Source organism: Vanellus vanellus (assembly GCF_965231255.1).
Source record: "Vanellus vanellus genome assembly, chromosome: Z".
Lineage (NCBI taxonomy): Eukaryota > Metazoa > Chordata > Aves > Charadriiformes > Charadriidae > Vanellus > Vanellus vanellus.
Window position 1 is genome coordinate 87,843,665 of NC_138908.1, and position 20,565 is coordinate 87,864,229.

Genomic DNA, 20,565 nt, shown 5'->3' on the forward strand with positions numbered 1-20,565 from the left:
CTGCTTAATTTGGTTTTGCTGTACATATAAACATCTTGAGATGAAAAACACTTTCTGAGTTGAAACCATTTTTCTGCAGTTTGTTCCCAGCCAAAAGTATTTATTTTTTTTTTTTTTCAAAAGCAGTTTAGATTTCAATGAATTGCCTTTCTCCCAGATCTTAAGGCCCATGCTACTAACGGAAGATGATGACCGGACTTAGAACTTTTCTCCTCTGCATCCCTTTCTGTTCACTGCGATGGGTCTTGTGGAGTTCAGTGTTGCTGCTGACTGGTGACAAGGCGGCTCCTGCAGGTGGAGGATGTGCAAAGGGCTGGAACCCCCTTTGGAGTGCTGCGTTTGGGAGGCTCCTCTGGGCATGCCAAGCTGGGTGCAGTGGGATGTGCCACTGCGTTTCCTCTCTGCCTCGCGTACGGAGCCATGGAGCAAAAGCGCAGTGCCCGAGGAGTCGATTTTCCTCTCCCTGTAGCCTATAACTGAATGCCTTAAGGTTTGATTGGTTTACATGAAGCCATATCTCTATCGAGAAAATGTTCTCTGTAGCGTCTGCTGACAAGTGCCAGATTTTAAATGATCTCTCACACTGTAGTTAGAGAACATTAAATAGAGGAGGAACAAAATAATCAATCAAGAAACAAGATGCTGCTTCTGGTCTAGATGGGAATCTTGTCTGCCAAGAAAGCTGAAAAGCGTTTTTTAAATCAGACTCCGTCTAGATGCACAGCCTGGAAGAACAGCATCAAAACGTCACATTTCTCATCCTCTGGCTGTGGGCCACGTTGGCAGAGAGGGTTGGGAGGGATGGTCAGGAGGCCTGTTTGGGTTTTTGTGGTATTAGAGAGATTGCACGGGCTTCAGAATTGGAAGGTGAGATTGAGCTAGTTGAGTGGAAAGTTGGGTTTGGTCTGTGTGGGTGCTTGCAGGTTGACTGAGCCCTGCAGGACAGATGGCGTGGGAGACCTTGCTGGGTCTGGCTGCAAGTAGTCTGTGGTGCAGGTACAGTCACGGCAAAATGAGTCACCATCGCTGGTATTACAACTTCAAGTCCATTTAGATGCTCTCAGGATGGTGAGGGCTTGAAAGTTGAGGTTCCAGGCACAGGGGTGTTTTTACAATGTCGTCATGGAAAATCGCGAGTTGAGTTCCCTTGGTTTTACAATGTAAGAATTTCACATTACAGCCCAGGGGTGTTTCTTTTCAGTAACTCGATATATTGAGCCATTTAAAATTAAGAGTTGAATAAAGTCTATTGCATTTTTATTAAAATGCCTTGTTAATAACCTCTTAATAGAAAATTAGGAAGGTTTTTTTTGAGATTTTCGCTAGAAGAAATTATCTTGAAATGAAATCTTTTTTTCTTTAAGAACCCCACACCTCCTCCACTGAAGAACCTTGCTTTGTTTCAGATATCATGCTGTATGATTTTTATACTTCAGTTGTGTGTACTATTTAAGTTAACATTTGTCATGAAAAAAATGAAACATTCAGAATTTTCTAACCCAGTTAATTATAGGCACATTTAAAAGCATGCTTAGATGTTTATCTAACAGTAATTATTAGTAATCAGTAGTAACTTTAACTGTTTAATTCTAAATGAAATTAAAATCTTAATGCTAAAATTTCCGGTGGAACAAGAACTTAGTTTGCTGTACTACAGCATTTTGGAAGTGGTAAGATGGTAATGGCAGTGTTATGGCAGTGGATCGGTCTGCCCTGTGGAACTCTGCCCGCACCCAGGGTTTTGTGAAACATGCTCCTCCCGTCTCCATCACGTAGCTGGTCCAGGGGAGGAAAACTGTTTGGTGGCTTCAGGTTAAAATCTGAAGGAGTAAACTCCCTTTGTCCAACTAATTACTATTTTACTTTCCTATGCAGTACAGAGAATGAGGAGAGTCAGAGTAACCTTGCCAAAAGACCACCGTGCCGTGGTGGCAGGGATGACTGGCTTGGCTAGCACCGGGCTGGGAGAGGCTGCGAAGCCTGTGCAGCCCATGCTGCAAATAGGCAGGAATTTCTGGAAAAGCAGCCAGTGCTGGGAACAGGAGTGCCAGCTGCCTTCTCGTGACACGCTTATAAAAATAGGTTTTTAATCATCCTAGTCTGATGTATATTTTGCTCAGCATTTACAGGTCTGACTATTCTGCTTTGTGCATTTGCACAACAAGGAGATGCTGAACTTTGGCTCCCAGAGAACATGGATATTTGGGAGTAGTGTCTAATCCCAAGTTAATACTTTCTATTACCAGTCGAGCTTTTGGAGGAGAAGCATCTCCTAAGATACCTTTCTTTTTCTGATTTATTGAATGAAATGCCCAAAGAACAGTTATTGCATTGATCAGAAATACTTTGATTTTGATAATCCTCAAACTTCTGGGCAGAAATTACTCTTGCTCTGTGGAGCCTTGTGGTAAATTTAGGATATTCTGGAAAGGATTAAAAGCATTGAATAAATTTCTGTGAAGCTGCTGTGTTGGTGCTCTGGCCTTCCCCTGCCCAGCGCAGACCAAAGGCAGTGAACACTATCAGATCAGGGGCCTTTTTTCTCTAGCTTCGTTAAACCCTTGTCATCAGAAGATTAATTTCTTAAAAGCTTGTCCCGCCTCTCTGGGTGGCTGTGTATCTGTCAAAGGTATAAATCTCATACAATGAAACTGCTCAGTACGCAGCCAGCTTTTTTTATCCTTAAAGCTGTTGAAATGCAGGATAATCAAAAGGGCTTAGTTCGCTATTTTAGTCAAAGCAGGTCAGTACTTGCTAATTTGAATGCTCAGAAAGGTGGATTTTATTCTGATGGAAATTAAGGTCTTGTACTCAAACAAGCAGTTGATTTTAAGAATGGGATATGGCCCATGGTCTCCTGCTCTGATACCACAGTAATTAGTCTCAGCATAGAGATCTGAATGGAACGGCAGTTCATCCATGCTAAGGATTAGCAAGATGTTGGAAAATAGAGAAGGCTGAGATTATGTTAAGAACAAGGTAAGAGAGGATATCAGCTAGATGGTGTTTCATATGATTCTAGTTTGCTCATCATTGGGGCCTTTCATACATGTGAATGAATACGTTGTAGGTCTATTTCTTACATAGGTCCCTTTCCTTCCCCTGTAGAGCTTCATAGCAAATACTAGCAAAGTAAGTACAATAATGGGAGCTTTAGGTTTCCTTGAACTTGAAATAATAAAAAAACCTGCTGGGGAAGAAGTCCAATTGGAGCCAGAGTGCTCTTCTGGGTGAAGGCTTGGCCAGGATGGGAAGTAATTTTATGAAGGTGCTCTGCTCAGGCTGGGTGTCTGTGGCGTGGCTCTTGCAGGAGGTCGTGCTGGCAGGCGGCGTGCCCTGCTTCGGTGGAGGATGAAGGTTTCCGTAGGTGAGAGCCCCGGTGACACTGAACACAGGCGCTCGGTTGCATTGGCCAATTGGGAAAAGATGAAAGCAGAAGAAAAGGCTGAAAAGCTGTTCCTCCTTTGTATCTGGCTTTCCCTCCCGAACATGTTGCGTCACTTGACTCAGCAGATCAGGCAAAACTGGGAACTGTTGTGTGGGGCCATGAAAATCCCGTGGAAATAATTTCGGTGGTGTGCACTTCAGTCTGGGAGCTCCTGCCTGGGCTGTGAAGCAGCCCGGGTAAATAGGATAAAGATTTTCCTCTTTCTGCGAATTTGTGCTACTTTGATGTGTATATTTGTTTTACAAGTGCTTAATGAGGTAGGCTTTGGTGCTCTTGTTCACTGCTACGTGTAGGAAGGAGCCTGCAACTGCTGTTGAGGCGTGTGAGCTGTCTGTGGCTTTCTCCGGAGGTTGCCAGCTCTGGGCCGGCTCCCTGGGCTGCGGAAGATGCCCCCGCTTGCTGTCACAGCAGCAGCCTGACCGAGGCACGCAGCTGAACCAGGCGGCAGGCTTGCCATCTGCTTTTCTTTCTTCTTCACTCCAATTAGTATCTCCGGCCGATGAGGGGTTGGTTTTGGTTGTGTGCTTCGCAGAACAAGGCAGCTGTGGGTTCATCTGGTTATACTAGAGAGTAAACTGCATTTGAGCTCACTCCTTTTATTAACAGTGGCCCTGGGATAATTGCTTACTCTGCTTTTTTAATTAGTTCTCTTAGGGGGGGGAAATATTTCTTTCAAGATAAAAATACATAGCCCTGATAATGTCATGTAATACTGGTCATAGCTTGAGCCCTGAGAATGGTATTTGCTATATATGAGTTTCCATTTCACACGTGTTCCTGCACTACCCTTTTCCTTCAAACTCGTAGTAAAATACTTTGAGCAGAAGGATTTAGTCCCAGATTTCATATGCGTTCGTTATAGGCCTTATTGTTATACTCAGAACAAAAATAATCTTTGTGTCCCAAACTCTATCATTCTAAGCTTTGATTTATTTAGAAAATTGAAAGTCTTAAGTTGTATTATCTCCTGGCACCTGAACTGAAATTGCGAGTTTCACTGCTGCTTTGCATCAGCGTTTTTCAGAATACACAAACATAACTTTTAACCCTGAGCAAAAGCAGTAGCATTTCAATGAACAAACATAGAAATGAGGTAAAAACAAACAGAAAGGGAGGGGTGTGTTATTAAATCAGGTTTTTTTTCTCCTCTTTACGTAGGTTCCTAAAAATTAGCACTATGACTGATGGAGACTATGATTATCTGATCAAACTCCTGGCCCTTGGAGACTCTGGGGTTGGAAAAACAACGTTCCTGTACAGATACACCGATAACAAATTCAATCCCAAATTCATCACGACAGTAGGGATAGATTTTCGGGAAAAACGAGTGGTAAGTTGTCTCATATGAATGATACCACCTTCCTTCTTCTTTATTCATTTCTGCTGAGAACAAATTTTATGTAAACGTGTACTGCCTCTCTTACTGTAGGGTATAGCATGTGTTGATAATGCTTTTCCTGGTCTAGTTTTTGGCTTAAACAAGTCATAATTCACAACTGGCTAAAGGGGGAAAATGCCATTATCCTTATCCTGATGTTGGATTGTAAAATGGTTTATTGCCTGTTGGTATAAAAGGATCTTTCCGAGAGCAGGTTTCCGTAGTGCTAGTAAACGAGGTGTGTTTATGACTAGAAATAACTCTGGTCCCCAAACTCATAGTTTAAATAGAAAAGATGGACACTTAAAGAAGCACAGAAGTTTCAGCTTACTTCCAGATCACACAGAAAACTGGTGAAGGCACAAGAAGCGGTTCCACCAGCAGGACCACGCTGCTCCTCTGAGTCGCTGCCAGCAGCCAGGCTGGAGGCTGAGCGCACGAGCCTGTGATCAGCAGTCCTCATAGGTTAGGACTGATGTGCTGCTTAATGCAAGGTGTGCGAACCTGCTCTGCTGTGCTTTTGTTTCTTGCTGTTAAATAGAAGGTGAGAGTCTTCTGTAGTGTCAGTCACATGCTTTTTGTGGCTATGAGAGCGCAGTCCCTTTGTTTTAATTTAATGTGACTAATGTACCTGTTCATAGATGCTGACAACTGATACAGGCTAAATATAGGGGACAAATTCAGCTTTCTAGTAGGAATCCTTTTTGCTTGCCTGAATAGTAAAAACATAATAAATACAAGATATTAGACCATGGGCAATTATTTTAGTCATTTCCTTAATGAAAAGAAATGTAAATACTTGCCCAGTTGAAAGATAGAGACCTCTTGTCCTGGTTCCAGCAAGGATGGGGTTAATTTCCCCAAGGAGCCGGCGGGGGAGGCAGGTAGTCCATCCCACGTGACCCATGCCCGGGCTATAAGAGGAGCTAGCCGGGGAGGGGGGGGCAGTTGCCACTCGGGGGCGGGCTGCGGCGGAGCGGGGCCGGTCGGTGCGCGGCGCGGCGGTACTGTAATCGCGTCTTTATACTCCTTTATCCGTGTTATTGTTTTTCTTTCTTCTTCCTTTTGGCTGTTCTGTTAAATTACACTGTTTCAACCCTCGAGTTTTGCCTTTTTCTGCCGATTTTTCCCACGGCTGTAGGAGTCGAGCGAGCGGCTGTGTGGTTCTTTGTTGCTGGCTGAGGCCAAACCACACCACCTCTTTAAATTTGCTTCTTTTTAACTTAACATTTTAAGCTCCTGTTATTTTGCTAGAATACCCTGAAAATGGGCATCACTCCCCCATTCACCTTCATCTTCCCTGGCAACTTGTCATGACTGCCAGTACTTGTGGCTGCTGCTGTGAGTTGAATTTTGCCGTAGTGACAGGGGTGTGCAGGCTCTGCCTGGAAGATGGGGGTTCAGGAGTCCCCTGAATAAAAGAACTGTGGATCTGGGTCTTCAGTTTCTCATAATCAGCAGGTTCAGGCCGGTTAAACATGATGTTGGGGTCGGAGTAGGGTCTGGCTTCTCTGCACTGTGGGGTTGCAGTGATGTAATAAGAGTAAAATGTTAAAACCATGGTTTTATTGCAAGGAAATGTCTGAACATGCAAATTGTTGGAATACTCTTTCCCTGGCTGGTCAGACGCTCATTAACATGTTTTGAACATGGGTGCTGGATTCTTTCCAGAAGGTTGAACTTTTCTGCTAAAGGTTGCAGACAGATTTCTTCCGTAATTTTCCATTACCGTACATTTTGGGGTAAGGTAGTTTCTAAGTGTGGAAGAAACTACGTCTTACATGAAATTACAAGCTTTGAAATGTCTTGAAGGTCTATCTAATAAACTGTCTTCCAAGAAAGAGGTCCAAAAGGTTAAATACGTGTGTTCTTCTGTTGTGTAAAAGCCATATTAAAAAATGACCTGGCGAGATTGTTTATCATGCAAAATATTACAGGAACATGCTCCAGCAAAGCAGTTTAACTCAGGAACGTGGTGTGGTTGATCCACTGATTCTTTTCTGGTTTTCATATCAGGCACCTGCCAGAAAGGAAAAAAGGCACGTTGCAGTTAGAAGCTAGCTGTTGAAATGACAATAGTTTAAATAATTCCACAAAATCACTATTCAGTCTAGGCTGGAATGAACCTGCAGAGGTCATCTAGTCCAACCCCCAATTGGTATTAACTTGGTTGTGCAGGGGAAATAAATGTTGTATTTCACAGCTGGGGGGGGGACACAGGTGAGGAAGTGTTCCACTTCCCCAAGTAAAGTCAGTGCAGCCTCTGGATACCGACACGTCTATAAAGTCCATATTCCCTTGATCTAAATGCAAGGGCAATGTTTGCCTGCTTTTAAAATTGCTGAGAATCTGCTAAACTACCACAGATAACAAATGTCTCCTACTTATTTTATCCCTCTGTTTTTTACTGCAACAGCTAATTTACACACTGGTTCTGTTTATTAAAGAATTGAGCCCTGGCGAAAGGTCACGGTGATTTCTTTAAGCACTATGAGTTTGCAGTTGCAGTTAGTAAGGAAGTCATTAATGTCCAACAGAAGTTAATGAAGAAAAAATAGCTTTTTATAATAGTGGTTGATTCTGTCAGCCAGCTGTAAATTTTTGTAAGAACTGCGATGAAACAGAACACAGCTTGCTCAGCACACTGCTATGCCAAGTTTTAAAGAATTGCTATCGAATTTGAAGTACTAAATATGACCAAATTATCTTTTAAAGTGCAGCTTTTGTAGACGTTTCATGTGGCTCCTGGGTTTTTAAATATTGTTATAAGTAGTGCTCTGAAGTGGCTTTTAGAGGTAAGAGTCAGCTTTTACTGAAGGACTGAACTTTTACTCCTTACTTACTGCTTGCACAAAATGTAAGTCTGTGACCCACACGATGGATTTAAGTGTGAGCTGTACGGCTGTACTGATTTGACTCTCTTGTTAGGTATACAACAGCAGAGGACCAAATGGATCTCCAGGAAAAGCCTTCAAGGTACATCTCCAGCTTTGGGACACAGCCGGACAGGAAAGGTAACAGAGTTCAGCTCATTGGAAAGCAGTTCTCAGTTTTTCACATTTCTGGGTAAACCATTAGTCCATTTAGGTGAAAACCATCAGAAATCCTCATATTTTAGGACAGGAAAAACATCTTCCAGGAATAAAGCTTTTCTGACAGTGCTTTGATGGAGTGATCAGAATATGTCAGAAAATAGGACTGGAGGAACTGAAGGTGGTCTGCTCCCTGCCTCGGCAGCACATTTCTGGCACACGTGGGTTAATAGTTTGTTGGTTAGCTTTTTGGGGGTTGTCTTGTAATGTTATTTTGGCTTTGTAACACATTCCAACTCTCCTCTGGAAGATACTGTATAACCTACCTAAGTCTCTCGTTCTTGTATTTCATGTATTTTTCTGTTAGGTTGGCTGGTAAGGCGTATTTTGCTGAAGGTGCACAGCCTACAGGACTGCATTGGCACACAATGTAGCCGTCAGACTAAGGGAAGTGGTTATTCCCCTTTATGCAGCACTTCTGGGGCCACATCTGGAGTACTGTTTCTGTTCTTGGGAACATAAGTGCGGGATACTTTGTACTGATAAACTGAAGTCCTGTGGAATGCCGTTAGAGCAGGTCAGGAGGCAGAGGCATACGTTGATCCCATGAGGGCTGAGGGGACTAAGCTTGTTCAGCCTCAAGACGAGAAGACTAAGGAGGGGCTAATTGCTGTCTTTGTCTACCCAGTGGGAAGAAGGCAAAGCCAGACTCTCCTCAGGAGCACAGCTGTAGGGCAAGAGGTGATGGTCACAAGCAGCAGCAAGAATATTCCAGTTAGCTAGAAGGACACCAGTGTTGACTGTGGTTAAGCCCTGGAGCAGGTGGCTCTCAGAAGCTGTGCAGTCTGTGTTCTCGCAGGTGTTCACAACTCAGATAGACAAGGTCCTGAGCAGCCTGATGACTTCTTAAGTCCTCTCCAGTTTAATTGTTGCGGGCTTGCTTGGACTTGTCTTTGATGAGCAAGCTTTGTGTTCTGTACTGCCCCAGGCCTGTTCCAGCCTCTCTCACCACCAGCATGCGAGTAGGATGGAGAATTCTAGTTCAAGTCTCACCAGTGCTGAGCAGTGTGAAAGAATTGCTTCTTATCTTACTTTTATGGTTTTGGTTGTGTTTGCCTTCTTTGCAGCAGCATACTGTGGTTGACGTGTTAAGTTCAGAACTGACCATAATCCTCCTTTGCAGAAGGACTCTTCTATCGAACCAGTTGTTCCCCATCTTCTGTGTGCAGTTTGTTCTTCCCAAAGACCTTCCGACTTGTTGCTATTAAATTTGATCCTATTCTTTTTTTAAAGGGAGAAGTGTGCATACTGCTTTCTTTAAGCTTCCCCTGGCTAGTTACATACACTGGTTTTCACTGCCATAAAGTGCATAGGGTTGCCCTTGGTACCGTTACTGATGTCATCTGTTAACAAGGGAAGAAAATGTGACTCATACCTATTTGCAGTGTAATAGTGACTGAAGAGCAGCAGACTGAAGCATTTGCCCAGTGGGGAGGAAGGAAAGTTGTGATGAGGCAGATTTCAGGTTTTCAGAGTGAGCAGTGGGAGGGGTTGCTGCTGGATGAAAAGCAGAAGAAAGCTGAGATTTTGTGTCTGCACCCCTTTCTTTTACTCTCAAACACTGTTTGTGTGTACAACTCTGCAAGAGGCTAAACATTTTGAGGCTACTTTCTTTTTTTTTTTTTTTTTTTTTTTTTTTCCTGAAAAGAAACCCTAAAAGTTGTGTTGGGTATCTGTCATGTTTCTGTGGGAGATTTTTTTTTAAATGGTTAGGGATGCGTGGCATAAAATACCGGTTACCATTTCTGGTCCTGCTGGTTTGTGTGAGATTATATAGTGCTGTTTTGTGACGTGATAGATCCCTCCTGTATACAGAACACCAGAGTGCCATTGTGCAGTTTTCCAGCCCGCTCCAAATGTTTTAATATTATTTGGACTTTCTTCATGTTTCTGATTTGAACAGGCTTATGACCTTTTGGCGACAAACAGAGTTACATTTCATGGTTTGTAGTTTCATCCAGCTCCGTGGCTTTGCAGGAAGCCTGTGAACCGTGTCCCTTGTGCATGCACGCTTACATGGATTTGCTTCCAGAATGCAGGTCTGCTAGAGCTCTGCAGGGAAGGGTTACCTTTTCCTTTTAGCTGAGCTTCCCAGCAGACAGTCACATCGAACAATCAAAAGCACGTAAACAGCCACCTACTCTTCCTTTGTTTTCTTTAATACTGACTTTATTGAGAAGCGCACATTCATCGACTAAGTGTGTGTAGTCTCAGCAGGTGAATCCATTTCTATCACTGTGATCCGTGATGCACTAAACACTTCAGTATCTTTTTTTTTCTTTTAACCAACACCTCTCTCCATCTCACTCTCAGTTAAATCAGGCAGAATTTGAACTAATAGATTAGTCACTGACAATGTTTATATTCTCACATATTAGCTTCCTCTGGTAAATTACTAACACACTGATTAATAAATGTTGACTGGTGTGATGCATCATAGCTAGAATGAAAGTCAAGGATTACTTTACTTTGTTTTTACTTCCAAGGGAACGTACATCCACTAAATCTTGCAGACTTTTCAGATTTCAAGGTATTTTTTAAATCGAATTTTTGCACAAGCAATTCATAAAAGGTTTACTTTATCTCTTTTTTCCTTCACACAGTTCAGGCTTGCCAGAAAAGTGCTTACCTTAGACATCACTTTGTATTAATAGAGCTATGTTGTCTTTTTTCTTCCACCTCCAGATTTCGAAGTCTCACAACAGCGTTTTTCAGAGATGCTATGGGCTTTTTACTAATGTTTGATCTCACCAGTCAACAGAGCTTCTTAAATGTCAGAAATTGGATGAGTAAGTAGAACCATAGAGCTTGCATTTATCGGTTGACTTGAAACTTCCTTGTGTATTTGAGGCTTCTAAGCTTTACGGGTGTCACTGTTGGTGAGCTGGAAAATGCTCGAAGAAAGTAGTTATGTCTAGTGCAGCCATAAGTGAGGTACTTGCAGCCTGTAATTTGGGGCAAAAGCTTCATCAAATTGGAAAGATACACGCTCTTCTCTTTTTTTGCACATATTCTTGATAATCTTGTTTGGACTTGGTACAATTTGGATAAATCTTGCCTCTTGAAAATTCATGGCATTCGACAGTTCCTTGGCCATACCCCATATTTTAGATGATATACAGGAGCTTGGAAACTATACTTTGGATATCGCTGTTCCTTTATGGCGTGTTTTCTATTTGTAAAGCAGAATGTGATTCCTTCCTGTCTGCTTTGAGGTTTAAATTAAGATTGGGCTTTGAGGATTTGATTTGAAAGCGCATAGTGTTTGCTATTGTTGGTTTTCCTTCAAACAACAGCTAGATGAAAAGTGAAACAAAGGTTAAAGTCTTAAAGTTTGGTTTTTATTGAGGGTATTTAGAGTGCTGGAAGGACAGAGGCCAGTACATTTCCATCTGGCAGTTTTCCAGCAAACAAACTGAAGTGGGGATAACGTGAGAATCCAGATAGCTTTGTGAAAACAGCTCCATCGGATTGTATCTAGCAGGGACGTTTTTCCTTCAGAGATTCCATCCTCCCACTAAACAATACGTCCTCACAATATTCTGCTACTTACTAAGCTGAGTCTGTAATTCCTTCTGTGTACACTGCACCTTTTCAAGTCAGTCCGCTCAGGATTGAGGCATGTATAAGTAAATGGATTTGTACAGTTACTTATGAGGGGTGAGGTTATGGACGGTACTTATGCCTGGATCTTCACAGGGATAAAACTGCGTTTAAACCATTGAGTATATCCAAGAGAAAGACGAACTTGAGGATTTTGTCCTAAACTTCTGAAGAGCTGCATTTGCAGATGGTGTGGGATATTGTTTGTACTTCCTCACTGTCCTTAGGAGTCCTGTAGAATAAAAGTTCTGGCTGGTGGAGGTTCTCCTGTGCTAGAGCACTGTGTTTGGTGCACCTCATTGCAATTAAGTCTTGTACGTTGGTAAAATAAATACTGGAAATAATTTTCTAGTACCATTTCTATTTCCTATTTCGAAAATTTCCCCTTAGCAAGTCAAATGTACGACAAGGAAATGCATTTGGCATGAAGTGGTTGGCTGGATAGTCTAGGGTATTTTGAGGTGGGGAGCAAGAAAGGTATTTTGAATTATTTTGTGAACAATCTTGGCCTGTAAGGGCCTTCCAACATTCTCTTCTGTTTATTTTTGCTTCTAGGTCAGCTGCAAGCCAATGCATATTGTGAGAATCCAGATATAGTCTTAATTGGTAATAAAGCTGATTTATCGGACCAAAGGGAAGTAAACGAAAGGCAAGCGAAAGATCTGGCAGACAAATATGGGTAAGCAAATTATGGCAGAAGCTAAATTTAGTCTGTAACTGTGGTACGTGTAGCTGATGACTGGCTAGAGATACTTGCAAATACACTTACGAACTCTAAGGTTTGTAGGCATTGTAGTACCACATACACCTATAGTGATACCCATCTTGTCACACTTTCAGACTGACCTGTGTGAATAGGAAACGGATAGAATGAAACACACTGTTGCTGTCGTTTGGCCAAAATATTGCAACATGAAAATTACGGCCGAAATGGAACATTTGTACTGGAAAACTACATTCTTGGGATGTTGGCTTGTCCTGAGAGATCAGGACAGAGTATACCAAAGGCAGATGAACACTCAGTGTCATGAATTAAATGATTAGCAATATTTATAATTTGCTTTTCTGGTTAGTTTGGAAGTGGAGACACCCGTGGATTTTGGTCAGGTTCTAGGTGTGCAGTACAACTGAATTTGTTTGGTTTTCCCCAATGGATAGTACAGCTGTTAATGGTTGTTTTCTAGTTCTAGTAAGCCTGCCTCCTGCATTTATTTGCACTAATAATACCTGCAGACTGTCCTGTAACTGGATAAATTGGCTGTGTAATATAGTTAGCAAAACAGGCAAAAAGAATGCGTACTCTTTTCCTTAGTTGCCCTCACTAGACAGTGAGGGATGTTCAAAGGGAATTGGGCCAGCAGCAGAAGATGGCCTGAGAGACTGTGAGAAGCTATAAGCAAATCGGACTTAATATTTTTAAGAGAATATTAAAGAGTCGTCTGCAGCCAGGTAAGGAGGACAGTGGCACTGAGGAGAAGGTAGCTCATGCCAGAGTTCATATGATGGAAGTGCTGGAGCAATTGACAGTCTTCTCTTCTGAAAAAGATGATTTGGAAGGCAGTATTCTAGATTCAAAGGGGATTTCAGAATGGAAACAGCTAAGTGCAGTTGTGCTTGTAAGTAGTCAGGAAGGGTGGGAGATAGCACTTACAGGGAGTGCTAAAGAGCAATAGTTGTAACTATCTGCCAAAAAAAAGGTTTCTGGTATGTTCTGTGGTCCCTGAAACTTTCTGTAATGCAGAACTAGGTTTCTCTTTAAAACAGACTTTCTGGTTACCTGAAAGACTTTTTCAGCCAAGGTTTGTGCTGATGTTGTGACAATTTGAAGTCAAAGTGCCAGGACACCTTTTGTAAATGAATTGTGGTGGTTTTATGCTCGTGTCATCGTGCCACTGCGTGCTGGCAACAGGAGTTTGGGTTCTGCCCGGCAGGGAAATAGAGTCCCAACAGACCAGAATTCTGTCCCATTCGTTTCTTTGCACTAAGCCCACCACTGATAGCTGCACCGAGAGTGTTACAAAGAGTTGAGTCTCGGTTGTCTTTAAAAGTCTCTCCAGCAAATCTTTTCCTTTCCACCGTAGCATACCGTACTTCGAAACAAGTGCTGCTACCGGACAGAACGTGGAGAAGGCTGTGGACACGCTTCTGGACTTGATAATGAAGCGTATGGAGCAGTGCGTGGACAAGACACAGGTCTCCGACACAGCCAACGGAGGAAGCTCGGGAAAGCTAGATTCAGCAAAACCGGAGGAGAAAAAGTGTGCCTGCTAAACGTCTCTAAACTGTGAGAACCAATGAAAATATTTCATCAGAATATGGCTGACCTACCACCAAATTCAAACTGTCTCTCTTGGGCCATGCACAGAAGCAAAGTCACATTGTTTTATTGGGATTGTGCATATTTCTCCAAAGAACTGGTTTAAAACTAAAAGCTGGGTTTCAGTGAGGCTCTTGTGCTGAAATGATTCTTCCTGATACAGTGCCATCTTCATGGAAAACTCTCCCACCTCTTCTTCCCCACTCCTTTTTCCCCTAGCCCTCATCTTTATTTTTCATGTGATCAGGATACTGAATAGAGGAAAGTAGCTTTATTTTTTTAAAAAAAGGAGGGAAAGAACCTATTGTCTGCATACACTGGATATTGAAATTTAAATGGAGGTGGGTGGTTTTCTAGGTCTGTGCCATTTTTCCACAAAATCCTGTTCCTTTATAATACTTAATCTGCATCAGGGACCATGTGTTTTCTAAGGCAGAGATACAAAATATTTTATGTGGCCTATTAAGAAAAACTTCAATCACTTGCACAGAGTAAGCAATGCTGTGAATCTGTCCCGACTGAATCGCTGAGACGGTGGTTGGGGGGGTGGGCTTTGTGTGTGTATGTTTTTGGTTTGAGGGCAGGAAGTAGGGCATTTAATTTAAAAAAAAAAAAAAAAAAAAAGAAAAAATTATCAGGGAATTGTGCAGCATTGCTTGTGTTGCAAATAATCCAAGCAGGGATTGGAGCGTTATGGGAAAAAGTACGGAGAGGGATTCTGACGCTGCAGGGACAGTTTATAAAGAAGAGAATATAATGTATGGGAACAGATATAAACTATATTTTATGAAACAACTTCTTACCATTAGCAAAAAATATTACCCCCCCCAACTTAAGAAAACTTACCTTTTTTCTTCTTTTTCTCTGGGTAACTGCATAGCGCGGGTAGGAGATAGGAAAGAACTTGTGGCTGTTTGCACTGTGTGGAAGGGAACTGTAAGCTCTGCCATGCTGAGAGCGCCTCTAAGTTAGCGCTATGCCTTTGTCGGGTCCTCTGCGCACTTAGGTTTTCGACAGAGGACAGCTTTCTCATTCTCTGCGAGAGGGCAATATGGAGACAATGTGACGTGGGGACTTGGAAAGACGGGAGTGCGGAATATGTGACTGCTGAGATGATAGAAGTGTGTTGCAGAAGTTTGCAGGTGTCTCAGCGCAGAGGGTAGAAGTTGTTGCAGCAGAAGGGTGCGATGCGAAAGATTGCTTCTACAGGTGAAAAGCAAGTTCTAGTGAAATAGCAAGTTGCTTATCACAGACAATGACAAATACAGGAAAAATAGAGAAAAATACTATATTTCTAAGTATAGATCATTTTCTAAACCAAGTTACAGCATATTTATTAGTTTACCCTGTCCTTTTTTGTAGAATAACTGTTCTGGTTTTATACAGTTGATAGTTAAAGGTCTATTTGTGTCTACTGAGCTTTAAGCTACTTTAAAATCACTTGGGAGTGTGCAGATTGGGGGGGAAACAGATCTCTTCACAAGTCAAGCTGCTTTAGTTGGGTTGGCAGGATTGCAGGCTTTCATTTATTTCAATGTTTACAGCCTTGATTGATTGAAAATTGCAAACTTTGTGAATAGCAAGCTCATAAAGTGTTTCAGTGCTTCCCAAAAATGGAGAATTTACCAGATTCACTGCTGAAAAAATAAGTTTTTTCTGCCCAGCTCCTAAAACGATGTTTACTCGATGATTTGGCACGTTGATGGGGCAGATGGTACATCCATAGGAGCAGACCCATTGGGTGAGTAACCAAATAGCTGCAATTACCATGCCAGAAGTCTAACTTGCAGGCTGTAAAGATTGTTCAAGTGATAGACTATACCTAAAGGCTATATATAGTGTATACTATACAACCAGGTATAATGCAGGTCCTTTTATAGGCTGTAAACAGCCCTAATGCCTCCAGAGGTGGAAGAGCTGTTGTGGTAGTGAATGGGTGATTTCCCAGGCAGAAGGTGTAGGTAGGCTGATGTCAAGCTGGCTGATACTCAGATAGGTTCCTCGGGTACCTCAGATATGTAGACTGGAAGTTCAGGGTTTTCTTTGAAGTGAAGTTGTATTGCTTTTTAATATGTAGCATAAAATGTACATATAATTAAAAAAAAAAAGAGTAATATTTCTTGAACTCCTGAAAATGATGATCTGAGGGGCTCCCTGTCTCACTTTCAAAGAAATCTCTCACTTTGTGGTGTCAGATTTTTTTGTCTGTTGAACAGGAGTGAAAGAAGTTGCTAAGAACGGTAAATTAACCGTCAGTCAAGCAAAGCCTGTTTCCCAGAGCAGCTGAAGTATAGCTTGTCTAAAAGCTGTTACAGAGCTGAAAGTGACTTCAGTAGCAGACAGATGATTCATGCAAAGGTGTGTAAAATCCCAAACCTGGCACTGTTTCAGAGCACCTTGATGAAGCTCAGTTGCTTCTATTTATCTTCTCCACCTCCTGAATCTAGCAGTCTTATAATAATTAAAAAAAAAAAAAAAAGAAAAAAAAATATGGCATCAATACCCAGAACAGTTTGGGCTGGAGGAAGGTTTCTCCTAACCCAACCGCTGAGCTTCAGTGACTGTGAATTGTCAGAGTTGGTGCTCCGTTACCGGGGAGCTCCGTTCCGTAAGGATACGCTCTCAGATACTCTCCAGTGCCGAAGGTGCGAGTGCATGGCCGGCTGTTACAGCCCAGTGGTGCTCAGGAGGTCTGTTGAGGAATGAAAGGGAAATGACTGTGGTAGAAGTACCATTGCTTGGTTTGTATTTATGGACTTGCTAATACAAGGAAGCGATTATTATTCTGTGGTTTAAAAAAAAATAAATATCTGTGAACGCATGTGAAACTGTTATCCCAAAAGGATTTTGCCATCAAAACACTGTTTGGAGGAAGAGAAGAGAAGTTGAAACATGTTTCCTTTCCTGGCAGGTGGTATAGTAGCTCTCGGTTATGAAATTAAGAAAAGAGGAACATGATAAGTGATTCTAAATGGCTACTAACAGCTTTGCTGTTTATCAGGTTAACTCTCTGCAAAAAAATAGATAACGAACTCTAACTGAAAACTGCCTTCTGTCCCCTCTCCATCACAGTTTGATTCTTGCTCCATTTTTTTTTTTCTTCAGAACTCTTCCTCTTAGGTTTCACGTGCCTACCAGCAGATTCACATTCTTATATGTCCACTTGGTGATCTCCGTTTGTCTTCCTGCAGCGTCACGGCTCTTGCAGTTCCCCACTGAGCAACTGCAGCCCCGCACAGATGACTCAGGGCCGCTCCTTGCTGCTGTGGTAGGAACCGAAAGTGATAGCAGTGTTAAGGTTCACAAGTTCTATGTAATATCCAGGAAATGGTTAGTGCAGCAAAGAACGAATGCTACAAGGGGGCTACTCACAGTCTTGCAGAGCCATGCCTGTATGGAAAGGAACTTTTCTATCCCACCTGCTGGAAGACCCTCTCTCAGTTCTGTCCAGTACCCCCTTTCTTGTTGAAGGGCTTTCCACAACTTCTCTGTAATCGGTCCCTGTAGGTAATTTTTCCGACTCCACAGCATGGTGAGCTGGATGCTCAGTGAGCCTCTGCCAGCTGCTTGCGACCTGCTGGGAACGAGCCGGTGAGCCAGCAGGGCGATGCAGCACAGCCAAGACACCCGTACGGTGGGTAGTGTCATCCCACGTCCAGGCTGCTGTGACACCGGTGAGGCGCGGCATCATGGCACAGCACTCTACTGGTTCCAGCTCTTCTGACTGCACCGTGAGCTCCTGAATGTATTCCTCACTGGAGCCACGTATCTTGTATTTTTCATCCTTTTTGCACTCCTGTTGCTCGAAGCGTTTCATTTTGACACGTTCAGTCCTATATTCTTCCAGGACACAGGCCTGGGAAATGAATTTGCTTTCACTTAACGTCTCTAGTAGGATATAGTGTCATCCCATCCCACTAGAATTTGAATCCAGATTCTGCTGTTGCAAAATTTGGTTATACGTGTTTGAATTGGAAGTTTAGCGTTTGCTTTTGAGCACAAATACGGCTTGTTTGCAAGCCTGCTAGATATCCCGCATCAGGGCTGGAGAGGGAGAGAGGGTCCTATGATACTTTATCCAGGGTGATACTAAAAATTAAATGTCAGCGCAGGTATTCTAACCCTGTGGGCTTTTCTCTTGAATTTCAGTCCAAGCACTGATTTTTCAAGGTCTCTTTTTGCATCCTTTTAGAAATATCTTACTTCTGTTTTCCAGTGTCCCTCCAGTAAAGTGCTCTTGCTGCAGACTTTATTGCGCATTGTGTGTGGCAATTTCTGAGCTGAGCAGTGCTGTGCACTGACAAAGGTGACGGTAATACCCTTCATTCAGAGCTGTGACTGGTGGGATCTTGGGCTGAGAATAATTTTGGTTTCCTTTTCTCTTTGCATAGTTCTGCCTTCCTCGTCTCCAGCAGCCGTCTCGCGCTGTGGTATTTACCAAGACGCTTCAAGTTACCCGACTTCTTGTTGAATCCGTTCCCTTAATGCTCTTGGTGTGTCCCAGTTAACTTGCATATACAGCGTAATGGCGTTGCACCTCTTGTCTCATTCTTAGACCTCACTGTAGTCGATTCTTCTTCCTGATCTACAGGTATTTTTGTCCTCTCTGTTTTAAGTATGAATGTACAAATGTGGCACCAAAACCTGTTAAAACACGGTGCTAGAGGAGTGCTGGAGCGCTGACCTACAGCTGTGGGCACTACAGTGGCCCCCTGGTCGCAGGTCCTTCCGTTCACCTGCAGCCTTTGGGATGGTCTGTCTTGGTAGAGGAAGTGCGTCCCGGACTCATTGCTAAATATTTGCGTTGCCAAAGTCCTGTGCCAAAGTCGGGCATTGCTGCTCTGTTTATCAACTGCCAAATTTAGTGAATTCAGAGCTTGCGGGTCATGCTCGGAGGAGTAAAGAAGCTTACGGTCAGCAGGGAACATCTTGAAGCTAATGTTGCTGTTCTTAATCTGGCATTCGTGCATCCTCTGCTGACCTTGCCCTCGCCTTCCCCAGCCCCTCGCCTTGGAGTAGTAGCGCCAAGACTTTTTTTTAGGAATGCAAGAAAGGAAATGTGCTGTTGTCAAATGGGACTTTTTTTTGGGTGCATACATTGAAAGTACCTTTTTGGCTGTAGAAATCACTCCGGCGGTGAATTTACACTGCCTGCCTTGACCTTAGGGCACTGTGGTGCCTTGGCGGCTACCAGGTGGGCAAGGGGAGGTGCTGGGCAGTGCCAGGGCAGGGTCTTGTGCTGCTTTGCATCCTTGGGAATAAAAACAGTTACCTGGGGAGATAGACAGAGGGGTGGGGGAATACCTAGGGCTGGCTGGAAATGGCAGGATAGAAGTGGTGCTAATGGCAACACACTTTAGATAAGAGAAATGCCCTTAAATGTTTGCGGTGTTTACCAGAGAGCTCAGTTTGAGAAGTTCCTTAAGCTTGCGTGTCAGTGCTTGGCCAAACTGGGTCTGGAGTGTCTCTCTGGAGTAAGGAGCTATTGTCAAGGTAAAATAACTAGAGCTAAATGGGTGTAAAATAAAAATAAAAAAAAAACAAAAACAAACAAAACTCACCAAAAAAAAAACCAAACCTGCACAGAAGTACGAACTCCATGAACATACAGATGTGAATGAGCTTCTCTTTATTATTTAAGTATTGTCCAGCCATGAAGAAAATGATTCCATCAATTGAAAAAGGCCAGGAAAGTATTAATGCCTATTCTTTAGTGATCACTTTTTAGATGCTTAAGCAGCTGCTCTCCAGAAGTCCTCAGAGGGTCTGTTGCTGCCGTGTCACGATACCCCTTCAGAGCCACGAGAGCATTAGAAACAGCGGGGGGGCAGGCGGTAGTGTGTGGCACATCATGTATTTTAGGCTTCGCAATCATTTAAGCTGCTGCTTTCATTTTTATGAAATGTTTTTATGTGTGATCAGCTAGTACTGCGTGGGTTTTTTCCCTTGTTTCTAATTACTTGCTTCCAAATGAAGGCATTTGGGATAGGAGTGCTTCAGTGCTGGGTCGGGGGCCCTGCTCTGCCAGGGCAGGTACCAAACCGTGGCTACAGCGCGGGGCTGCCCTTGCAGAGCAGCGCATCCTCCTTTCTCAGCCCCTGGCTGATGCGGTTTTCCCTGCTTCACTGCCTCCTCTTCCAGCCCAGGCGCTGCGGCAGAGCTGGCTTGGAGCCCCGGCCAGGTCCTGAGCCCAGCGCAGCACCCGCCTGCTCCTAAGAGAAGTAGTGGCACTACAAAAAACAAGTAGCGGGGGCTTAAATAACTCGTCTTTTCTATAGCCTTTGCCTTCTGTGGCTTTTTACAGATGGTTGCAAGAGGAAAGGTAGTTGCTTCTTTAAAAAAAAAAAAAAAAAAAAGAAAAAAAAAAAAAAAAGAGGGGTTTTGGGTGGTTGAAATATGTTGTTGTTTTTTTTTTTTTTTTTAAAAAAAGGGGGAAACATAAGGCAAACCCAGGCAATTTGCTGCCTGCTCACATAGCTGAGATTGGCAGTGGGTATGATGTAGCAAAGAAAATTTGAGAGCAGCTGCCATTTCCTTGCTGGCTTGGTAATTTATAAAAACCGATTGCCTTAACTATTTTCTGAAGGCTACATCTTCTGTAACATTCTGAATGTGTGAAGGGATGTCATACATATGTTTACATTTTAGAGGATTGGGTCATGAAAGAAAGTTTATTAAAAGCTGTACAAGATGTGATTTTGATACCTGTGCCGTAGTGACTCTTTGG

The 20,565-nt window shown here is 42.9% G+C and overlaps 1 protein-coding gene across 1 annotated transcript; it reads left to right on the top strand.

Moving 5' to 3' along the window:
• Window positions 1-4,625: 4,625 nt before the first annotated feature.
• On the top strand, window positions 4,626-13,870 carry RAB27B (RAB27B, member RAS oncogene family; the record flags this gene model as incomplete). Its single annotated transcript, XM_082497938.1, has 5 exons — window positions 4,626-4,778; window positions 7,755-7,840; window positions 10,604-10,707; window positions 12,077-12,200; window positions 13,603-13,870. 5 exons carry the CDS (start codon window positions 4,626-4,628, stop codon window positions 13,790-13,792), a joined length of 657 nt encoding a protein of 218 aa, XP_082354064.1. The 3' UTR covers window positions 13,793-13,870.
• Between the last annotated feature and the right edge of the window lie 6,695 nt (window positions 13,871-20,565).